This window comes from Lonchura striata, chromosome 11, assembly GCF_050655825.1.
Source record: "Lonchura striata isolate lonStrDom1 chromosome 11, ASM5065582v1, whole genome shotgun sequence".
Lineage (NCBI taxonomy): Eukaryota > Metazoa > Chordata > Aves > Passeriformes > Estrildidae > Lonchura > Lonchura striata.
In genome coordinates this window covers 13,934,230-13,957,959 of record NC_140713.1, presented here as the reverse complement: position 1 = coordinate 13,957,959, position 23,730 = coordinate 13,934,230, and the positions used below count along the sequence as shown (strand labels likewise).

The window sequence follows — 23,730 nt, the reverse complement described above, 5'->3', positions numbered from 1 at the left end:
AAGTGAATTTGTAACAGGATATGTTGGCATCTGTTTTGAGCCTGCCTGCTTGGGCAGGGTTGTTATCCTTGGCATGGACATGTAGGAAATTCCGTTTTTATCAGTTCACTGCTACTGGGTATGCCCTCGGACAGGCCAGACCATCCCTCCACCATTGGTCAGCAAGCCCAGGCCAAAGCAGCAAACTGCATCCATGAGGATAATTATTGCAAGAGTTTTAAAATTCTTGTGAAACGAGACTCATGATCCTCAAGATTTTATTCCATGTGTTTCTGGTAACTTTCTGCTTGTCTGCATCTGGCCACTTGTCCATACATACCTGCACAGAAGAATAATGTGTGTTATTCACAGGTGACTGAGATACTTGGATGTGAAGTTGTTAAAGAAAATGTGTTTTAAATTCACCAACCTACAAGGCTTTTTCAAAGCATATAAAATCTCTGTAATGGAGAAGTTTTGATTTTAAATGAAAATGTCTTAAAACTACTTGAAAGTATCTCAGGTTCCAGATTTACACTGTTATTACTGAACAATCCTTTTCTGTTGCTTTTTTTGTTATGAAAGCTCACTATTTATGTTCTTCCCTCTGGGAGTGGGGATGGGATCAGAACAGCTCTGTATTGCCATGAAGGGCCAGCATCTTGCAACACCTTTGTAGCAAACTGACTTTAAAATATTTGATTGTTCCAGTGAAACAATGATAAAGGTAAACTTTAAAATAGAAATGAGCAGCCAAAAAGTCAAACACATTTCACATTCTGGATGTAGCTCATACTAAACCATCAATACAAATATTTGGGAAATCACTGATAAAATTTTTATTTAGTCATCAATTTGAAAAAAAATCTTTATTTCTATCAGTATATGAAGTAGGCTTTCAATTTGCATCTTTATGAACAGCAGATAACTATGTGAAAAACATTAGTTTTCTAGTTTACATATGTGGTCCATAAAACTAGAGTTACTAGCTCAGTGGGTAATTACTTCTATGAAATTATTATAATAGCCTTGAACAAGGATTTACATTACTATAGTAAAATAACTAACAGTTATGTATATTCTATTTCATTTTTCAGCAGCAATGTTGGTGTTTTGAAAGATTGTCCCTCAGAAATTGTATATCTTTTGGACAGGGAGGGGCAATAAATGAATGTGCATATTGTTACACTTGCTTTATAAAGAACAAGGCAAGTCATGAGTCTGGAACTTAGCTAAAGACTCATTGAAAACAAAGGGATGGATTTGCCACATTTTTAAGAACTTCTGGTGAGATGCTTCATTCAATTTATTGATCAGATAATCTTTAAATGGGTGTTCTGCCTAAGTAATAAATTATAAGATGTTTTGTAGATTCTGGAAGACAAATTCTGTCTCTGTCTCTCCAAGCCCAGAATGCAGTTTCAGACAATGTGAATGTTATACAGCATCTCTTCTCTGTGCTGTAAGTAGTATGAAGGTACCTAAGAAAATCTTCAAAACTGCCTTATTAAAGCTCAGTAAAAAAATAAGGTTTTTAAAGCAAAAGCTATTGCAGGGCTTTCCACACTGCTGCTTCCTTTAGGAAGGTGCCTAAACCGAAATACTCCCAGTTCCCCAAGTTTGAAAGCTCTGACCTCAGTAATCAGGTCATTGATTTTTGCCAAAGTGGCTCCTGATGAACCAGTCTTGAAGCAGGGGAGTGGGTTTAGGTCCCTAAAGATGGAACTTTGATGTCACAGTTCAGTTTCTGACAACCTGCAGACCTGTCTGGCAAGCAGAGAGAGAGCCAGGCTCCCCAGGGACACCAGACCCCACGGCCCCTGGATGGGACCCTCATTCCTTGGGTCTGGGGTGTTGTACCAGATGTGTGGATCAGCAGCTCCTGGAGCTCTTGGAATCATGGTCTTCCTACAGTCATTGAGTGCTTTTAGGGCCCCAGCTCATCATAAACTGAGCAGAGAGCTGTTAATCCTTTTCCCGGACAGTGCTGACATGTTTTGCTGGAATGTAACAAAATGTCAAATTCTTGAATCATCTGTGCAATGTAAATAACTTGGTCTACCTATTTTGGCTTGAGGATTAAAAATGTTATTTTCAATTAAGTTTACCGACACCCTCTCCCACTATGTTTTTAAAACATAAACAGAAATTCGAAGATTTCAGGTTTTTTGCAGTTTGATATGGCAGATTACAGAAGTGGTGTAGATATTGTCATTTACTGTCCATCCAGACTTGCATATCTAAAAAAGGCTGTATGCAGTTATTTAAAGGTGCTAATATATAATTTTATTTTACTTCAGCAAATGCCTAGTGCATTTTCAGGGTAAGAGGGGAACCGAAAGGCAGTTTTGAAGACTCCGCTAACTACATTAATAGTGCCTTTTGTATTTCAGTTTCTCTGAACTCTGAATTCTCTCTCATGTCAATAGCCTATCTTTTTAAAAGTCTACTGATCAAGTAAATAATTTTGTAGCGTGTGAAATTCCTTGTATTTAATTTGATGAGATGGGAAGCTGCTTCTCCCCCTTAAAGTCTAATTAACATGGAGACCATCTTCTCTGATGAGTTCATAAGCTGTTCACAGACAGTTGGGATGTAGCAACTTTGCAAGACACTGTTTAAAGATCTCTGACATCTGAGAAAGCCACAAAATCCAATAATCCTACTTTCAGAACTCCAGGGTGTCCTCTGAGATCAATCTCATATCTAAACATCACATAAGGGAGTGCATTGTGTTATAGACTGGTTTCTATTGAACACAAAGTAAGAAGCAGCATTAGACATTCTTGAAGTAGAGCTTTTGTCAGGGGACAAGGAAGGGTTGTCAAATTCTGAAAATTTTACCCATGATTAAAGAAGTACTATGAAAATTGTTACATTTTTTACAAAGGTCAGCTTATCCTCTATAGAGCTCTCTTGAGAGTATCCAGCAAATTATTTATTGGGAATAAAGTTGAACAGCTTTCATGTTTATCTGTGTGCATGAACAGAGCTGGCATTAATCCTCTTGTCTCTAATTGCTGTGCTATCATGTCAAATATCCTTTCAAGTAGACTTGGCTTCTGGTTTCAGTTGTGCTTTTGGTCCACATACATTTATAAAAAGACAATTTTAAGTGTGAAACTCCCTTAAAAAAGCTGTTATGTAGGATTTGTAATGTACCAGTGTTCTCATTATCCTTGTCTGTATTTCCATACATACTCAGGCTACTCACATTCAGTCTGCCATGCTGATATTGCACAGTGCATATTTTGTAGTGTTATAAGTGGATCTAAGCATTAAAGATCTTTATACCTGCTCTGCAACAAAAACAGAACTAAAAAGGCATTGGTTCTATAAGTTTAATTTGGGCTGTTTAACCCAATATACCAGCCCTGGTGTGGAGTTATTCCAGAATACCTCCTGGGACCACACTTCAGGGGCATGGTTTACTTTGCTCCCAACTGGAAAAATTCTCACGCTGTCAGTCACCAGGGCACTGTAGCTCAACCAGGCTCTTAAACCCCTACCCCTGTGTACCTGTTTGCACAGAAACTCAAACTCAGTTTACTTAATTTGTCTATACACTGAAAATTTTAAAAGATCTTTATGTGAAGGCGCAGTGAAAGTTTTGGGCTTTATTCCATTTTGGAATGGTGATTAAATGAGTTTGATTTTTTTTAAATGCTGAAATTATTAAGAATTTTTTGCTTTTATTTCTTTTGCTTTCCAAAGATATGTTTCTGTGCCTAAAGTCTACATAATGAATTGGTACATTTTAAATTGCTCTCATGTTGAAGTCCTCCCCACTTTCCAGTGCCTCTCTGTTCTCACTGAGAAATATCAGTGTTGAGAGACACAACATTTATGAGCAAAAGGAAAGTAGTAGTAATAGATGCAATAAATTAACCAGAAATATTTTGTGTTGAGCTAAGAATGAGTAGTATTGTGTACTAACTGTGCCAGACCTCAAAATATACCTGTTTAACTTGTCCTCTGGGAAATATGATAAGTTGGTGTAAATAGTGAGTGACTACAGAGTAATCAGAGTAAATAAAATTTATATTCTTTAACTGGCAATTAGCAGATAGGAGTTTCCAATACCAGTGTAATTCTGTTAGAGTACAGACAAGGGAGCATGAGTGTGCTCTGCATTGAAACCTGTCCAGAAAAAGGCTTCAGTTGCACAAAACCTCTGGTCAGCTGCTCCAAGCTGGTATTTGCTGTGTAAGTATTGAAACGAGATGTCTATTTTGTAGACAATCCTACAGCTGCTAAAAATATTTAGGAAAATCAGATTTTGTCATTCTGAAGATGATTCTCTCAAAGCATTGCCAATTTGCTACAGGACAGGACATTCTGCTGGAGCATGTGTCTCATTTTAGTATCTTTAATTTTGATTATATACATATATTTATTTATATCTGCCTCCAAAAACCTGGTGCTGGGGCTTAGCGTTCTGAAATGCAAATGCACTATTTGTACTGTTGAATTAGAACATTTGCTGAGAAGTACAGCTACAGGTACTGGGAGTGTGAGGGGCGTTTTGTGGTGTCTGTTGGGAAACCAAATGTGACATCCCTTTTGGCTTACAGAGGAGTCAATAGAATAATGTTTCAAGACATTTGAAAATTCTCTTTTAATTCATTGTAACAGTTTACATGTATATTACATTTTCTACCTTATTCATTGACTTGAGTCAATACGTATCCAATGTAAGTGGAGTTCATTTATAAATAAATTGATATTCTGTCCCTCATTACCTATATTTCTAATGCATTCTGATACATTAGTAAATAGACTTGTCTGATTAAGCATTAGCACATGAAAAGAATTATCTGTCTACTGCCAAATGGAACTATTGACAATGATAATAGGACCAGCTACTGTATCATCTGGAAGCTGATGTTTTACAGGAAGGCTGGAAATGGGTGGTGTTCCATTTGTACATTGAAACTGAATGACAGAAGTCATCTGTCTGGGTAAAAGAAAAATAATAATTTCTCCATTGCCTTCATGTGTTTCTACCACTAAAACACAATAATGCCTTTGTACCAAGGGTATTGACTGGACTGCTTTCATGACATCTTCAGTTTGTTATTCAGACTGAGGAAAAAAAGATAAAATGTATTTTCCTGCAAAGCAACATGTGTAAATTTCTAGGATAATTACACATTAAAAAAAAAGAAAAAAGAGAAGAAAAAAAAATAATGTCCTGCATACTATGTCATCTTATAAAATAATTTGACTTAGCACATCTCAGTGTCACCACCCCAGTGTTTGAAACTGGTTATGAGATTTTTCCTTTCATGCTTGTACCATTTAAAAGCATTCCTGTACAATTACCATAAATATGCAAGTTAACTATATGATAAAAGCAGCAACTTAATTTACCCAAACATTGTGAACATTTTTATTGTGGTTAGTACAGTAAGTGCTTTGTTAATGCCAAATACTTGTACCTGGTGGTAAAGCAGTGCCTCTGTTGGGTGCAGAACTTGTGCCTTTTCTCAGGTGCTCAGGAATTCATGTCATGTGGAGTAGTTATGAAATGCTGACAAAAAAGCCAAACAGGATTTTATTAACACATCATTAGTCTTCCAACATGTGAAAATACTACACAGTTAACATAGGCATAAAGGTGCTAACCATATTCTAAATATTTTTAACTAGGCCTGTACACCCTTAATTGCATAAGTTAACAAGATGAGAATTATTCTCTAAATATTTTTTCTTGCACTCACTTTACCTTTGAAGAACTGGGGACAACTGTAATTATTAGAAACTCACTTTATGACATCTTGTATCAACACTCAGGAAAGCAGCATCTTCTGGTTTTCAAATTTAAACAAATATTGTCAGATTAAATCCTTTTTCATGTGATGTTGATTAGGCAAGTAAACATGAATAGTGTGCTGAAGAGCACACTATATATATAAATACTTTTATATATAAATACTTTTTCTGTATCTGTGTAGCCCACTACACAAATGAACAATATAAAATATTCAATCCCTCAATCCTTTTTGAGGGTCTGATGTATGATAGTGCCTTGTGGTCCTCCTCATAAGAGCAGCTGATATCTTAATGCATTTAGATTTCTGATTCTTTTTGTAATATTTTGGGTTAAAAAATTAGTATAAAATGCTGCCTACAACCCTTATGTGAAATTAACATTTTATTTGTGTAGTTTGGTTTATTTGTTGTGGTTTTGGTTCTACAAGTGAGCAGACATGATACAAGAAATAATATTTATAAATATGTCATATCTAATGTCGTAGGATTAAAATACAGCTATATTAGTTATTGTATTATCAAACACTAAATACAAAAAAGGACAAAAAGCTAGCAACCTGTAGGTATATTTTTTTCTGTGGAAAATGGCAGACTGCTACACATAAACAAAATATATTTTAAAAAAGAGCTATTTTCAATCCTTTTAAAATTAAATTGAGAAGAATACATCCACATATGTTACATTTAGGAGAATTGAAAATACTAAGTTTCTTCAGAATAAAGACCTACAATCTCTTTAACTGCTCCCTTATTTATAACAGAGTATGAGTGAGGCCATTTATATTAATATGGATTTGCAGGATGGGGCTGTGAAGTTTGCTGTATTCAGCTTTGTTACTACCATATTTATAGTGTTTGGATTGCATAGTATCAGTGCTTCCTAGGTTCACTTACCAGTGCTTTTGAGACTCTGTCCAGGGACCTAATTAGTGCTTGAATTTGCAGTTCTCTTGTAAGAAAAGTGCTACATTTAACATAAGTCAATGGGACTTTTACTTTTGCAAAGACTGCTGGATCAGGCTTTTACTGTATACAAGAAATATTTCAGGTCGATGGCCTTCTCTTTGCCATATTTGAAACTGAAGCAAAAAGAAGATCATTGTTTTATGAAAATATTAAAAATTCATGATATGTTTTGCTTTCTACACTTGGATTCCTGGAGTAAATAATACTAATGGTATATTTTCAACATGTCTCTTAGCAATTACTGTATATTATGTAAATACTAGCAGGTAGCATACAGTAAATTTGCAACTGGAGAAATATTGACTTGAAACAAACTCATTTTAATTGAGAAACAGTGAACTTTTTGTGCCTTTTTACTGGTCTCAGATTCATGGTGTAACAAATCTCTAATTTCCTAAGACGGTACACAGAGAAGCTGTAAAATGCCATTCTCAGCATTCAGGGAATAAAGCAAGCAGAAAGACATCTTTACTAAAACAAACAACTTGACTAAACCCAATGCTGTAAAGTGCAAGTGTGAAAATCCCACTTTAATTGTGAAAGAGAAAAAAATACATCCTCACAATGGATAAAGACACACTTTCAGCAGCACATAGAGAAGGGACTAGAGCAGATAATAACAACATCCCTCAGTGGTGTGTGATCATGAAAGAAAAGGGCAGTAGATCATGTTTCCAGCATGACTACAGATTACTTTTCTTACTCAACACAGTAATGTTGCAGAATGATTTAATGAAAGGGGGCTTCCAACAAATTACCTCTTTCTGGTACTACCTTGAAAAAAAGGACGATCTGACCACCATTCAATGTATTTGTGCTCAGCACAGTAGAGGGGTTTGAGTGAGACAGAGCAGAACCAGCTGTGTCTTGTTCAGGATAATCTATCTGTGAGGGTGGTGCCCTTCATTTGGGCAATTAGCTATCACAGAAGCAAAGGCCTTAGTATTTATTTCCCTAAGTTATTGATTTCTGTTTTCCTTTATCGTATTTCTCCCTAAATAATACACCAGACTTGTGCCTTTTGATATCAACACCACATGCCTTTAATATCCTCTTCATGCCAAGTGAAGGAGGCACAGATGAAGAGAAGCATCTGTTCCAGGAACCTGTGGAGCCATTACACCAAATTTCCATTTGTTGCAGTGATGCAGGTACAGGTTCTAATTCACTTCTTCACGTGCTGATCAACCTTTAAATGGTACTGCTCTTTTGAAGAAATTAGTGAGTGTTAAAATGCTCTGTGCTTTGTAACACACATTTCTAAAGGACAAGTTCACATCTAACTTTTTATCCAGCTCTAGTACTCTAGTATTCACTAGGTTTTCATGTGTGCAGTTCTAGTTTGAATTTCTCAAAGGGATCTTTGTTAAATATTCTGCTGTCTGCTTACCAGTAAGTTATTAAATCAATCTAAGTAATGTGTGTTTAGGGTTCCTGGTTATTTGGCATTTTTATACCTTTTAGTAATTTTTACCATGCTAAGCACAGGAACTTATGTGATACTCAGTACCTTTGTCTCACTATGAAAGATTACAAGGCAAGATAAGATTTTGACACTAAATGAGATTACTTAAAAACTTGCAGGTTGCTTTGGACAATTGTCCATCTAAATGTGGGAACAAAATGCAGCATTTTGTAGATCGAAATCAGTGATTCTCCTGCTGCTGAATGCATAGGGCATACAGACAGAGGATGTATCATAACTGGTTAAGTCATTCTACCTTACTTTTCCACTGTCCTTAAGAGCAAAGAAGGAACTGTCTTTTGAGAATTGAAAGTAATTTCCCTCTTCAATCTGTTTCTTTAAAAGACTTCAGTAACCTTGTATTTAGTGAAGTGTAACTTCCTTAAACAGATAACACTGGTATTTTTACATTATGGAGGAGCAACTTGTCATCTCTCTAGATAAGCAGTTATTGGAAGTTAGGATAGTGAAATGCAAAGTGCAGCTTATGATTTGGTGTAAGTTTTATATTAAAGTAATTTAATTTACTTGATAAAAGATAGTATCTTTAATATTTCATTATGAGCTTGTGTATCAAGGAGAGCTGGATCTTAGTTTTGAAGAAATCCAGTGTGAGGAAAAAAAAATCCAGTGGAGAGCAATTCCGGTACCCAGTGCAATGACATGGCAGTCTGTTCTCACTTTGTGACTGATAAATGAAACACAGAATTTCCAAAAGCTGCTGTAGAGGAAACTTGAAGTTTGTTTAGGCAACAGGTTCGGGTTACTCTCTCCACCTGTGATTCCTCAGGGAACTGGTAATTTTGTCTGGGGGCTCTGCATAAGATAGAAGAATGAAGTATCCTAAGTACTTCTTCCCTGAATACACTCTAACCAAAATGTATGGATGGTGCAATGGCAAAGGTGCCTCTTTCAAGTGCTTCAACTCTTATTCGTGAGATTTGGATTTTATTATATTATATGTTTATAGCAAATAATTAGTTTTGTTATTATTCTTCATCAAAAGTACTTCAAATATGTTTTTTATTTAAAAGGTTACTGTTTTTATTATAAAGGGATTAGTATTTTATTTTATAAGCCCTAGCAATTGTTGTATAATGAAAAGGCTAACCCTTAAAATAAACTAAATGCATGCTCAGTGATTAAGTGGCTTGCTTATTTCCATTGAAAAGACTATATAAATTACTTAAAAGCCACATGGACATTATTTATGAAGCTTATAGATTGCTTTGTAAAACTCACTTGAAACTGTCAAAGGATGGGGACCATTAAAAGTTTTACTTGTACTACATTATACTAAAGTATAAAATGGGGTAAAATGTTAAGCACACCATGTTTTGTTAGTTTTCTTTCAATTAGCAATAATTTGACTAGGCCATGGAAAAAGCATTTTAAAATGTTTTATTATACTGTATTTTCTGATAGTTTTTTATACTGTAGCAATTAAATACACTGAAAAATGTGCACTAAAATATTCATAATAGCAAAAGTAACATGAGATTTATATGTATTTATATAAATTCTTTTAAATACTTTAAAGGCATGAGTCAAAACATATAAAGTACCTGCAATATCAGAGAATAAGATTCCACATTTATAATAACTTCAGGCTTTAGGTATCATGAGCACAGACACAGGAAAAATGCATAGTAGTATCTTACACAGACTTATTTATATCTGTCTTTCATGTAAGGACATATGTGACTCATCCATTATTTATCAGGAATATATCTGATCAGCAAATATGGCGTGGAAGTTTGTAAGAAAGCATTTGGCATTATTTAAAGCTGGATTTTTCCTGTAAATTCTTGCAAGAGGCTATACTTAAGTTTACTGAAAAAAAACCTTTTAGTGACTCAGTCTCCCAATTACCCTTAAAGCATTTATAGAATAAAAATGTCAGGAGATTAATTTTAGTTCTCTAGTGAGTGCTGAGCATGTTCAATTAGATGAATTTAATGTGATTAGTCCTTTTACTTTCAGGTTTGCCTCACCCCTAAGAATAGATGAGACATGTAAGTGTAAGAAATTTGCTAATGGGAAAAGTTCTGTTCTCAGATGAATGAGCCCAAATTTTGATATCTAGCTATACTAGAGGCGATGACAATACTCTTATTCATGTAAATACTCTAAGGAGTTCATTCCCAGTTCTTGGAAAATTTCTTTAATTCTTTAAACCTAATGGCTTGTGTGCATATGTAGAGGAAGTTTAAATAGGTTTGTAATCTTGAACATGGTATGTGGTATGGGATTTAGATGTGCAGTTGCAGTAAAGGTGCTGTTTATGTAATTAATACATTTGGAAAAAGATATTGGGCAATATCCCTAGATTTTGAAACACAATATGCTCTTTCAAAAATAGTCTCAGCTTGAAAATCTCACAAGTCCTATAAATACGTGTATACATGAATATCATACAAATACTTTTAGATCTGGAGTTCTTCATGTGAAATTAATACACAGGTTTGATGCACCATGAACAGATCTATAATGTAGCTATTCTGGATTTGCATCTTTCAGTTGTCTTTATATCTGAAACATGACCAAATCTGTATTTTTTTTTTTTTTTTGAAGATCAAACATGACCTGTGTGTTTCTATATTTATCTGAACTGTTTGTGGAAAATAGTTATATGACACTTTTCCCCTCTCCTCTACTTTTCTCTTTAACTTTCATTAGCACAGCCATGGCTGAATCTGCAGGGAGGTGCAGAATTCACAAAATAGGTGTGTTTGGAAGAAATTCCTATCATTTCCTTTCTGCAAGTGGCAAAACCTTTGCACAGTACACTCAGCACCCTTGTGAGCACTTTCCTAAAACAAGTGGTAGTTAGTTTTAGAAATATTTATTCTTCTGTTGTTTTAACAGGAAAAAAAAATAGAAATGGCCAGTCTAATGAATCTCCCAAGAAGAAAGCATAACAGCCCATATAGAGTTGGACTGAATGCTGCCTTTCTAGAAAACCTTTTTTTGTGTATGTAAAAGCTGCAGAATTCTATGTAAAGTGATACTTATTTAAAAAAAAAAAACCAAAAAACGACAGCACACAACCACATCCTCCTTCTTTCATTGTCTTTCATTTTCTCATTGGTGGAAAGTGGCAGGGACTCAGTGACCTCTGTTGTAATACTGACCAGAATAGATAATAGAGGAAGTTATGAGAAATAGAATAATTTCATGCAAATAAACTTGCAAAAACTCCAGAGACAGGTTTGTTGGTTTGGTTTGGGTTTTGTTGGTTTTTTTTCCTCAGAGCACATAAAGAGAGAAAAATACTTTTTTGTTGTAACTACAAAGCGATGTCTGGCTATAACTTGAAAAGCTCTAGAGAATCCCTAATGGATTGTGGTAGGCAGATGAGACTCAGCTCCTGAGAACTCAATAAAGCAATCCTTGAGATCCTCTCCTAAAGAGCAAGGGCAGCAGAACTGTCCAGAAGAAAAGAACAAAATAATAATAACCATTAGTTCTGAGCATGGATGGAAGCTAAAAGGCACTCAGGAGGCAAAGGGACCAAGAAGACATCCATCACACCAGCACATGCTGTAGAAATGATATGAAGGACAAAAATAAAAGTGTTCAGCCATGGGCAAAGTTCTGTGCTATGGGAAATGGAATCACTCTCCATCAAAATGCCAGTGGCAAGTGCTAGGAAGGTTGGAGCATTAATATATCAAATGATTGAAGACATGAAGTTCTCCTATGAAGAGAAAGATTCATATAGGGTGACTTGGAGAGATCCTAGGCAAATACATGTAAAGTGCATGTACATGGCAATGAAAGCTTCCAGCTGTTTTCCTTCCAGCTGTTCCCATTAAGAAAAGACTCGTATCAATCCAATGGATTATAGAATTCTAGCTACAAAATACTGCTTATCAGCAGCAGAGATTTAATAGGAAACCATGGCCAAGTTTTGGAGTAATAAAGTAACAACTTTCTGAAGCTACTGAACAAATAAGTAGTTAATGAAAAACTTTCAAAATTGGTGCATTATTATTTAGGGGAGACTCAACAGAAGACACAAGAGTCAGGGTTTTTTCACAATGTCAAAGCAAGAATTAATAATATTTTTTAAGCATATTATAACTGTTTATTTTCCATGTCAGAATAAAAACTAGACAAAATATCTATATGGGTCAGAAAGAAAATTAATAAAGGGTATCTTGCAGAGACCATTGGACAATGAAGCTCACACTGGCTACCTCCACATGTTCAGATAGTGCAGGAATAAAATCTCAGTTGTGTGAGATCTGTTGTCTCTTTGTAGACTCACCCAAAACCCGACTGAAACACTGGGCAGCTTTATGGGTTTTGGGTGAGTTGGAGGTGCCACAGTGCAGCCCTGATGTGGGTGTTTCCTGTGGTGACTCCAGAAGGTCTCATCACATGAGACCAAGGCCATGAGCACTAAATACCTGTGTTGTTCTGCAGTGCACCACAGGGATTTGCACATTGCCCAGATTTATTTCTTTCATTCTAATTCATTTATTCTAAAACAAAGGATAAGCCAATCTCATCAAGCCCTGAGAATAATCAAGTAGTATCTTACTTTGATTTCCCTTTCCCTGCAAGCAGGAATAGATGTGTACCTTCTGTTGCTTCAAGAATTCAGTTTCTGACGTGTATGTTCACATCTGTGTATGCTGACAGAACTCAGGTGTGAATGAATATTTGAGCAAAATGAACGTTACATGTGTTCCCCAGATCTGGTTTGGCTAGTAACACCTTCTGAAAAGCAGTGTATAGAAAATTTCAATACTGCAGCAAGTTATTTCTAAAAGTGTATTAATAATATCCCTCTAACTTCTAATTAAAGAATATGGCCAGAGGAGGAGATAGAATTGTAGATTTCTGATGATTACCGACTTTGTATATAAAAGGAAGATATGTATTAAAAATTCTACTTAAATCACAAGACATTACATATCACTTTTAAAAATTGATTTTTTTTTTTATCATGACCTTCTTTTTCAATGCAAATCTAAATTTTTCATCTGTTGCCATTAAAAGTTAAATAAAATGACTCTACTTTTTACATTCTTACATAGATATTTGTGCAGCTAAAACTAGGGCAGAAGAAAAGTCATAACATTTCAATTTTCAGTGTTTTAAATTAAAATTTAAGGGCTTATTTCTGTTGATATATTCTAACATTCTAACTGTTAGCAGTTCTCTTTCTAATGCACTTTTTTTTCTGTCTATGTAAGTTTCTTTCCAACTAAGAGAAATGAAAATGGAACAAAAATATTCCCATGACTTTCTAAAATTTTGTAGCAAGACATTGGAAGACCAGATGCTATAGTCTTATAAATTCAAAAGGCATTATATACAGCCAGCTGTACCAAATAAACTCAGATTTTTATACCACATTATGGTGTTCTGTGAATTCCTATTTGTTTTCAACATCTGCTTGGACCTGTCCATGCTTCCTGTCTATTAATTATAATTAATCATATGCTTGAATGTATCTTTAGGTTTGAAGTTTGATCCAATAAGAAAGCTATTGTGGTATCGTGACTGTTTGCTAAAGATAAAATTGATTTTCTTATGATTTTGCTGTTTAGTGGAAATTCCTTAACTTTCCTGTGTATTTCCTAGCTTTGGAAAAAACCCATAATTATAGGTTAACTGATTCAAAAAGCATTGTGGAGAATAAGCTGCATATAAATATATTTTTTCCTCCAGTTCCAGATGATTATTTGCTTCCATGTGAAAATGCTATGCTGTGTGATTCTTTGATGTTTGGCTCTTCTTATCAGCAGTTGAGCATTCTACTATCCTAATTTTTATTAGAAGTTACTAACCCTCCTCTCATTTAATGAGGATTTTAATAAGGCTTTTACAGAGTCTCCCAAACTAGTTTTAACTTTCTGTGTGCTAAGGTGACACAATAAATTACCAATAGAAAACTTGAAATTTAGATCTCAGTGTTCCAGATGAGTTTGCATTTTCCATTGATCCTGCATAGCCTCTCATTTCAAATTAGAAAATCCAAGGATAAGTCACAACCAAGAACCTCAAATAGAGCAAAGCTAGAGTGGCATGTTCCTAAGACACTGGAAATGGCACAAACCTTATGGAAAAACCCAAAAATCTATCCAGGCAGGGTGGGTTTTCATGGGATTTCAGTGGAACTGGTGGCATCTGAGAATATCCTGCATCCAGAGCTGCTCAGCCATCCCCAAAGAGAGACTCAGAACAGGTCCAGGGAGGGCTGCAGCTATTTGTAGGCAGGCTGGGAGTTTCCTTGTGGGACTGGGCAAACTGAATTTGGCTTGTTGAGCCTGACAAAACGGGGACTGACGGGAAATACAGAGCCAGCATTGTGGGTGTGGAGCCGGGAGCTCCTATAAACTGACCAGGAATAAATTTAGGCTGGAAATGCAAGAGGTTTGTCCCATGACACGGAGCAGCTCTTTCCTTGGACTGTGACCCCTTCGTTTTCTTTGGGCGAAGTTACCCCTGATAGGGCTGGGGGGGTTTATTGGTCTTTGGGGGCTGGGCCTGCAGTTGCTGGTTTTCCTGTCTCCCTGTAGTTCAGCAAGAGGACATGTTCCCCAAGACTAGGGTTTTATCAGAGGCAGCCTGGTCATTTAAATACTTTCCTCTCTGAGGCTTTGCTATCCTATTTCTCTGAAAGCCAACTAAGGTAGAAGGGAATAATTTTCCCCCTATATTTGGCTACAGCCAATGTATAAATAGTGGATGAAAGCTGGTGTGTGGCAAGAAGTAATTTTTAAGAATTGAATGTGCATTAAGTATGTAGGTTTTTCCATCCTTCATTCACTTCATTAAATGCAAAGCAAGCAAAGTTTTAAAATAACTTTAATAAGTGTTTAATAGTTCCTAACACATCTGAATGGAAATCACTGTATTATCTTTTCCATGTAGGAGATACTATTAGGCAGTGATTTAAAACTTAATATTTGCCGAATTATACCTGCCATGTAAATACTCAAACTTTTAAAATTCAGACACCTTTGGAGTGTGGATTCTAAGTGCCTGATTTTTCAAATATACTTTTTTGTTTTGTAAAGGTTTTCAGTCCACTTTGAAACATATATGCATTAGGCTTAAAGGCAAAAGGAAGCAATGAGTGGTAAATTACTAGTGGCTGAAATAAAACAGTGTTTCAGGATCAAAGTGTGGGCCAGCATTAACACAAGCCGTCTAAATTTTTGAATGTTTTCAATTCTACAGCTAAAATTGATGCCAGAAGAGTTAGATTATATTTATTTAATTTGCTTCTTTTTATCATCACAAATATACTGAAATACACAGCACACAACATACTGTGCTTGTACTTCCTTGGGATGTCTGTAGTGTTATTCCCAGTGCAAACATGCAAGTCTGAATAAAACTTTGTCTTTGAAAGTATGAACTTGAATATACCTGGTCACCATGAGAAATTTAAAACAGATTATATTAAGGTGTCCAATATGGTGGCACTGATTAATAATGATTGATTCTGTAATAACCATGCAAATGTAAACTATTCATTTATTCCAAATACATATAAATTGGGAGAATGATATCTCATATAATCTGGTGTTAGTCTATTCACTGCATCATAAAAATTAATTTGTCTAATTAATGACATAAGTTCTTTTATACATGTATAATTCATATTAATTGATAGGTCTGCCTAAAAAGAGTACCTTTTGGAAGAAAAATGATCCTATTAGTACAAGTTTAATCCAAATCAGGGCTGACAAAGCGTGCTGCTTTCAAGGCTTATCTCTAGCTTTGTTAATTGTCATAAGCATTCTAAATTGATTATTCTTACATTAACATGAGACATTTCATTCATCAATGCTTTGCTGTAAAGAAAATTTGTCTAATGGATTTGGGTAGCAGTACTAAATAAGTGCATTGGTCCATTTTTCCACTGTAGCTACAGGGGTATTCAAAGCATATTAATTCAGTAATACTGAAAAAATTAACTGCTGAAATATATAGAAATATAATACAAAATTAGATTTCTGACACTGAATAATTTTTGTGATATTTCAATAGTAAATGAGTGCACACTAGCACTTTTATTGCTTTTGTATTTCATGGATGCCTTGATAAACAGGCAATGTTAATATTTCTTATGAGCGATGTTGCTTCATCTTCCAGGGCCACAGGGGCACAAAGTGTAGGATAAATTAGTTAAATATGCATTTTAAGGAGCTGCTTGGAGGAACAAAACTTATAATATAGTCAGGATTTATAATGTACAACCTCATAGTTAGCATTTTAATAATTTATTTGTAGATGATCAAATTTACTAGTGGTCAATGAAAGAGTTCAGACTGAGAGTTCAGTGAAACACATGAATTTTAGTGTTTGTTGCTCTCTCTGCCTGTTAAGCTACAGTTCTGATTTTTAAAAGAAATACATTCATAGACACAGAAAATGTAACCTTTACAAATTCATCTGGTTTCCTCACAGAATGAGAGGGATTGACTTTCAAAACCTACACTCCTTTTATAAGCATTGGCTCTGTTGGCAGAATGTACTTTATGTGCACTTTTTATGGCGCTCTCGTTTCTTTTCCCCATTCACCTGATCTTTGTTTGTCTGGCACTTTCTAGCATTCTGTTAATCACTGGAAGCCACTGTGGAATCAGATCTGTGGCAGTGCCAAGAATTTCAGGAAGCTTTTTATAGTAGTTTGCAATTGAAGGCATGCATCATAAAACGAATGAGGAGGAAAGGAAGATGCTGTCCAATAGAAGTTCAAGGCTTGTTTTCTCCAGCTCTAATCAGTGCATATTTTCCCCTTTGCTGAGCCTGTTGTTGAACAGCAGTCCATAAAATGAGGCCATGCTTGACCTCCATTGCTTCTGCCATAGTTTAAAAGGATCCATGAAGGAAAGAAAAATGCTTTTCTCAGTTTATATTAATCTCAGTATTGGTTCAGGGGGAGAAGATGAACAATTTAGTATAGCCTTGGAGTTTTGAGGTTCGTTCAGTGTCTGTATGGGGCTTTGGATTCTAAATACCAAAGCTGTTTCCATGTCTGTGCTGATTTACCTTGGCTTTCTAGTTCCACAGGGCAGGCTGGAGATGTTTTTCTGGATTTTTTTGTTTGTTTGTTTGGGTTTGTTTTTTTTTTAATTTCAAATGCATAAGAAAAGAGATCTGATATTTTGATCTTTTTATTGTGTAGTCAGATTTTCCTCCAGTTAGTGAGAGCTACGGATAAAAAAATGCAGCAGAACAGCTGGCTAGGCTTCTTTTTTTTTCTTTCAAGCACAGAACTTAGATAAAAGTGAACAGTGATGGTTTGAATTTAGTCCTTTGGGAAAGGATTCTACTCTTACTGATTAATTTTATTCAGGAAGTGCTCTGTTACTCTGTAATAAAACCCTGGGAGTTATATTGTAATTGTACAGCATAGGGTGTTCAGTTTGCATCAGGCATTAACATAACCTTAAGCCTGTGTTACTTGCATTTAAACACAGACACTTGGTTTTTATGCAGAAACACAATGGACAGGACCACCCTTTTGCTAGGCTTTTCTGTAATTCTGACTCAGTGCAGAAATAAATAGTACAACTTCAGTTTCATTTGAAATATGTATCCTGGCACTGTAAATTTGATTCCTGTATAAAAATGCACTTAGAATCCATAAAAAAACCTCTATGTACTTCTCCTTCCTGAATGCCATCATTTATAAGTATGCTGTCTTCATTTATCACCTTTGGCTTAGATCCAGTCCTGATTTCTAAATTATATATCCTAATAACTGAAGCTAGGATGGATTGCACCTTCAAGTTTATATCCATTCCTGTGGTCTAAAAAAAAAAAATCCCTTTGTTCCAATCACGACTGGTTTTTCACATCCATTTTTAATCCATATGCCAAGCATTCTCCATAGAGTTCAAATTTCAGTGAAAAAGGAACACTTCCGAAAGTTGTTCAGTTTGGTTTACAGTAGACAATGTTTGGGAAAGACAGAGATATTCCATATCCCAAAACTAAAATATACCAGATGTGCAGCTTTATTCTGGTTAAAAGCAGATCAGAAAAAAACATATATAATATTCTTTGTTTCCTAAAAGTAATTTAATATTGCTTTCAACAGAGAATATGATACTCTGATTTTATATAGTAAAAATGGGAAAAGTATCTATGATAAAGAAGGAAATGAAAACAAATTATCTGTGTTTAAAATCCAATAAAACTCAAAAAATACCTTCATATCTGATATTAGTCGAATACATACTTCCAAGTCATGTAGGAATTAACTATTATTCAAGAGTGTAATTTACCAGTGCCTGCATTTAACAGATTGCTCAGGTTGACATGAGAGTCTGGTAATTTTTATTATTTCAAAATGAATGGAACTAACAGGTTTTTACTGGTCATTCAAGGAAGTATTATTGGGTTCCAGTATGCCTCTCATGTGCTCTGAATTGAAGGATAAAAAGCAAGGGGGTAGTTTTTCTCATTAAAACACAACAGTGAAACAAGATACTCTTGTCTTCTTCCTTTACACCACAAGAAGCAGAACACAATATTTTCTCCAAATGCTTTTGTTTGTAAGGGGTTTCCTGTAAGTTTGATTGTTTTAAGAGACAGGAGAAAGGAGGAGGAGTTGAACTCGTTGGAAGATGTTTAATCATCTCATAGTTGTTATCTTGGAAGTGTCTGTAAGACAGGTTTTCCCAGGCTGATGAGAAGAGTCTTTTAAGATTCACTCACCTTCAGATGTTAGACATCATGGTAATGATTGAAATATGGGACCCTCACAAGCTTAAAACACAAAATCTGCTCAATTGCTTTTCCTTATGCTTCTCCTCTTTTTGCAGTGAGGTCAGGCTGAGTTATCCTCTGTATTCTGCAGTCTTGATGTCTTTCATACAAGACACATGTTTAAGTCTTACATGCTATCCTTAGGTTTCCAGTTGTGACTAGGATTTTGGAGACTATTAGGTTTTGAATGGTTGGAGTTGGAGTTCTGGGTCAGCTGGATGCAGCTTTAAAAGCTCAGCCATGAAATTCATGCTGTTAAAACTTCTGACTGAAGTATTTAGAGATGTTCATATTTAGGGTTTTATGTTAGTCTTTTGTTTGGTTATAGTACAATAACAGAAACAAATAAAATTAAGGAACTAAAGCAATTCAGCTGATTCTACCCAAGTCTGGCTCCCTGTTGAATAAAAACTAAAACCCATCTCACGAGGTTTGTGGTCCTGGTGAGTGTCTCTGACAAAACCAATTAATTTACTGTGGAAAAATTTCAATTCTGTGTGACATCTGTTTGGCAATATGTGCTAAATACACAAAGCTCTCTTCCATAAGCATCTTCAGAAATACTACTTGCAGGAACATAATTAATATTGACTAAATGAAAAAATCAAATAGGCAGGTATTTTCCAGAAATATATGGGCCTGTTGGATTTCTAGTTTTATCAGCCAAAAGGGTGAGAAAAATCCAACTATGGCAGTAGAAGGATGCCACCTTCTTATAATTATCTAAAGGTAAAGGAGGTAATGAGGAGAAGAATCATGGCAGAGAAGCTTGTGTGTAGAAAAGAAAACACCGGTGAATTCTGTTCTATGTTCATGAAGCCTTTGTCTCCAATTTCTCATTTTAACTGCAATGAAGAGGGAGAAAGTAATAGGACTAGTTCATATCCTGATTTCTAGTCTCCAAAAGTCAATCCTGAAAGAGAATTCTCATAAGATGTGAGATGTGCACGTCACTCATGACTCAGAATATCTGTGCTTGCTCCAGCAGTGCAGCTCTCTGTGATGCTTTTGTGTAACAACACTTAGCTGGACTCCTACTAAGGGAGTTTTCCATGGAGGGCCCAGCAATTGCCTTACTCTGGCTTTTTGTTTGGGCTACATTCTTCTGCAAAATCAGTCATCTTCGGGCTGGCAGGGGGGGAGTGTCTGAGCAGCCTCATACAGAGGGTATCCCTCCACAACCACATGGTAGCTCTCAGGCTGGGCTCTCTAGACAGAAATACTGGCATTTCAGAAATCAAGCAGTGGTATCAGTGCAAAGTCACTCATAGGTTGTATAACTGAATTCTATTAAATGGAGGTGTTCCAATAACCTTTCAGGTTCCAGCCAGGTTACTGTTGATGAGTTTCTCAGGACCAAGAAGTTTGGGAATTCTGGAAAACCAGTTCATTGGGATTTTTTAGTGTTTTTTCTTGTCATGTCATTTCACTCCAACTCTAATTTTGAGCTATCAGAACACAATGAAAACTGCTTGTCAGAAATATAGCTTGGCAAGAGATGCAGCAGTTCTCTACATCAGGTTATTTCTTTAGAATATGACATGCCAATTGCAGTGTGCTGTGTCACACATTAGTGATGCCATGTCTCACTGTACAAGAACTATTATGAGATGCTGCTTTAGATAAAGGGCATTACATGAGCAAATGTTTATGATCATTAAGAAGGAGATAAAAGATTTGCATTATCCAAGGGACCTGTTCCAGCCCGAAATGAAATGCCAACTTCTAATATGTTGATGAAAGCCTGTCTTTCCCATGTTTCCCTTCCTCCCCCATTCCTTTGTAAAGCAATTTCAAAGTAAACAATGGCCTACCACCAAATAAGAGTTTACTAAGAATAAAAATTGAATTTGGTCTGCCTGTTGACAAGCTGATTGATTTGTGGGCTCTTATGACTGAATCCTCTCCTAAATGTGCTCTCATTTATCATGTGTAAGATTGTTTCAGAATCAATACCAGCTTAACACAGAAGCATTTCTGCCCTGGACATTTTCAAAACAACTTGCCTTCTCAATACTGCTGCTAATTTTTTCAGGCAGAATTATCGGAACAGTTTAATTGCACTTTGCAAGTTAGCACATGCTTATACTAGGTTCTGCTTTGAAAGGATGATTTTCAAAGTAACTTCTATATATCATCTTTTTAAGAGAACAAAAATAGATTAAAATTGGATTTTCCGTCCTCTTCTAATGGGGAAATCAGATCGAACTTTCTCTAGTTGTTAAATGTGCCCTTTGAAAACCCATTTTCCAAAAATTGGATTTCTTAAATTAGCTTTTTAACATAATTATTAGCATTCTATTGGAATAAGGACCAGAAAGCAGTCTGGGATTAAGCCTGCTTGAGTGTATGCTCTGCTTCTTCCCCAGCGACGTCAAGGATTTAAAGTTACTTTTCTCAATTAAACACCCATAAATTCAATTTTAAATGATAGAGAAAATTTTTAAAGTCAAATATAGTGGAAGGAGTGGAGAAAGGGAGAAACATGATAAAAGGTTCAGAGGTCCTCAAGCAGCTCAAGAGCTGTCTCAGCTCTGGTGTCAGCTCTGGCTGTGCAGAGGTGGAGCAGGGCAGGGCAGGACAGGGTGTGCCAGCAGCCCTGGAGGCACAGCTGGTGCCCGCAGGGAAGAGCAGAGCCAGGACGTGCTGGGTGCCTCCTGGGCAAAGGAATGCTCGGTGTCAAGTGTCCTCCACCTGCCTTTTGCCCTGTGTGTGGCTTTTTCATATGTTTTTACCCTTTCAAGCTGCACCTGTATAACAAAACCACCAGACTGTGGAAGAATCGGTTTGAGAAAGAATTGAGAGGTTTGTCCACACTCCAATTTAACTCTGAAAGAGAAATTTCTCCAGAATCTATTTGAATGTGGTGTTCTGGAGGGCTTTACGTGCAGACACTCCCACTTGTGCTCTCGCTGTCCCACTGCCCATTGCTGGTCCCAGTGCTGAGGCAGGCGCTGCACTGCCGGGGGATGCAGGAGACATCCGTGCTGTCTCTGGCAGCACTGGATGCAGTGTTGGAAAGGGTCTCCTCTATCTTCCTGCCTACAGGAATTTTACAGGTTCCCACATCATACAAACCTTGTCATAGATGGGTCACACTCAAAGATATTTCATTTAAAAAAAGACCTGTGCTTCCCAAGATTAAAAAAAACCCTGATCAAAATTAACTTCTTTGCAAGTGTAACTTTATTCTATGTAAAAGCACATCTTTATACATAATTCAACTACATTTAGCTATCTTTATGCATCATTATATTGTATTGCATATATAATTTTTATTTATTTATAATTATTTATATTTAAATGCAATTTATTTCCCTAAGGATAAAAGGAAAATTGTCTTAATTTTTCAGAAAGTGGTTTAGCCTCTATTCAAAACAACTGATTATTCAAACAGCTTTACATGTTACAATGACAGCCTGTAAATATTTATCTATACTACTTTGCTTCCTACTAGCACATTGTCTTGCTCACATAGAAAGTAAATCAGAAATTTTATTTTGAGTTATGTGATTTTTCAAAAAGGCTTTCAGATTTTACCTCAATTTTTAGATTTCTTCTGAGGTGGAATGAAACATTCATTTGTGACTGCCTTAAGTTTATGGTCTGTATCCATTTGCATCAAAAGTAGTTTTTCTGTAACTTAGAGCAAGACGCTCTTATATGATTGATTTAAATTATTTCATAGATACAAATTAAGTTTATGCTATAAATTCAGCATTCTGATGTAAAATAAAAACCTGAAATAGATGAAGTACTATATCATGGAAGGTATTTGCAGGTGGTTAATACTGGACAAAAATAACAAGTGGAAGCAAAACACAAAAGAAAGGTAAAGAACAAAAGAAGCATTTAAATTATTATTACTGTACTGTGCATTATCAATTTGAATTAGATCTGGTGCTCAGCTTTGTAAAACCTAAATGTGTTGTAGAGCCAAAGTATAAAATGTTTAAACTTCCAACTTTGTGCTAAATATGTACATGATCAACTATTCTTCTCAAAAGGAAGGAGTAGTATTTTTTATTAAATATTTGTAACAACCATAAAGTGCTATTAGGGCTTACCTCAGAGTGGGAGATGATGATAATGTATACATGCAGACAGATAAATGATTCAATTCTTACTTACAAGAACAGCTGACAGTGATTGCTTATGCTCATTTCCTTTGTGCACACTATGTAGACCAGGAAACTCCAGGTTTCATGGCCTTTCTTGTTCTCCAGACTAAATCAGTCACTCACATAATAATTATTAATTATTTCATGTTGACAGATTGTTGTACTGGTTTATGACAGTTGAAGGACCATACAAAATAAAAAAGAAATGCAGCAACAGATAAAATACATTACAGCAGCAGTGATAGCATAAATAATCATCAGTTGTTTGTAAACAACTAGCCAGATAAATTGAGATATTTGTTGTTGAGGCTCTGCTCACTGCACTCCAAAGTTTCAGCTGTGTAGATTATGAAGCTGAAGGTACGTAACAAAGGTTTTGGTTCATATTACAGTGGATTTATCCAGGTCATATTTGGGTCTCTACCCTGTATATTAAGAACATATGTGGTTAAACTTTTATTATGCAAGATATACACCAGTCGATTGTGAATTTCTTGTATTGTGCTGACTCCAATGTTTAATTTCAACTTCAGCCCTCTCACCAGAGCTGTGGTGTTTGGAATAATTCTGATTTTAATCTGAGCTCTTGATCCTGCTGTGCTTTCAAAATGGACTCCTAATCACCTAGCTGAGTTGAACTTTTCATCTGGGGAAGGCTGTGAGGTATCCCAGCCAGAG

The 23,730-nt window shown here is 35.8% G+C and overlaps 1 protein-coding gene across 5 annotated transcripts in view; it reads left to right on the top strand.

Moving 5' to 3' along the window:
* The window catches only part of LOC116184054 (uncharacterized), a 167,056-nt gene that overhangs the window by 108,627 nt on the left and 34,699 nt on the right, over nt 1–23,730 (top strand). For 4 of the 5 annotated variants that reach the window (XR_014957890.1, XR_014957889.1, XM_085589592.1 and 1 more), the window contains exon 1: nt 5,951–7,871. The exons of the other annotated variant lie outside the window; for it this stretch is intronic. Coding sequence is in view for 2 of the 4 variants with exons in the window: in XM_085589592.1 (XP_085445718.1) it covers nt 7,758–7,871 (114 nt within the window). In the remaining 2 variants the exon portion in view is untranslated. Of the gene's footprint in view, nt 1–5,950; nt 7,872–23,730 lie in introns of those variants that run through there. 5 annotated transcript variants of the gene reach the window in all.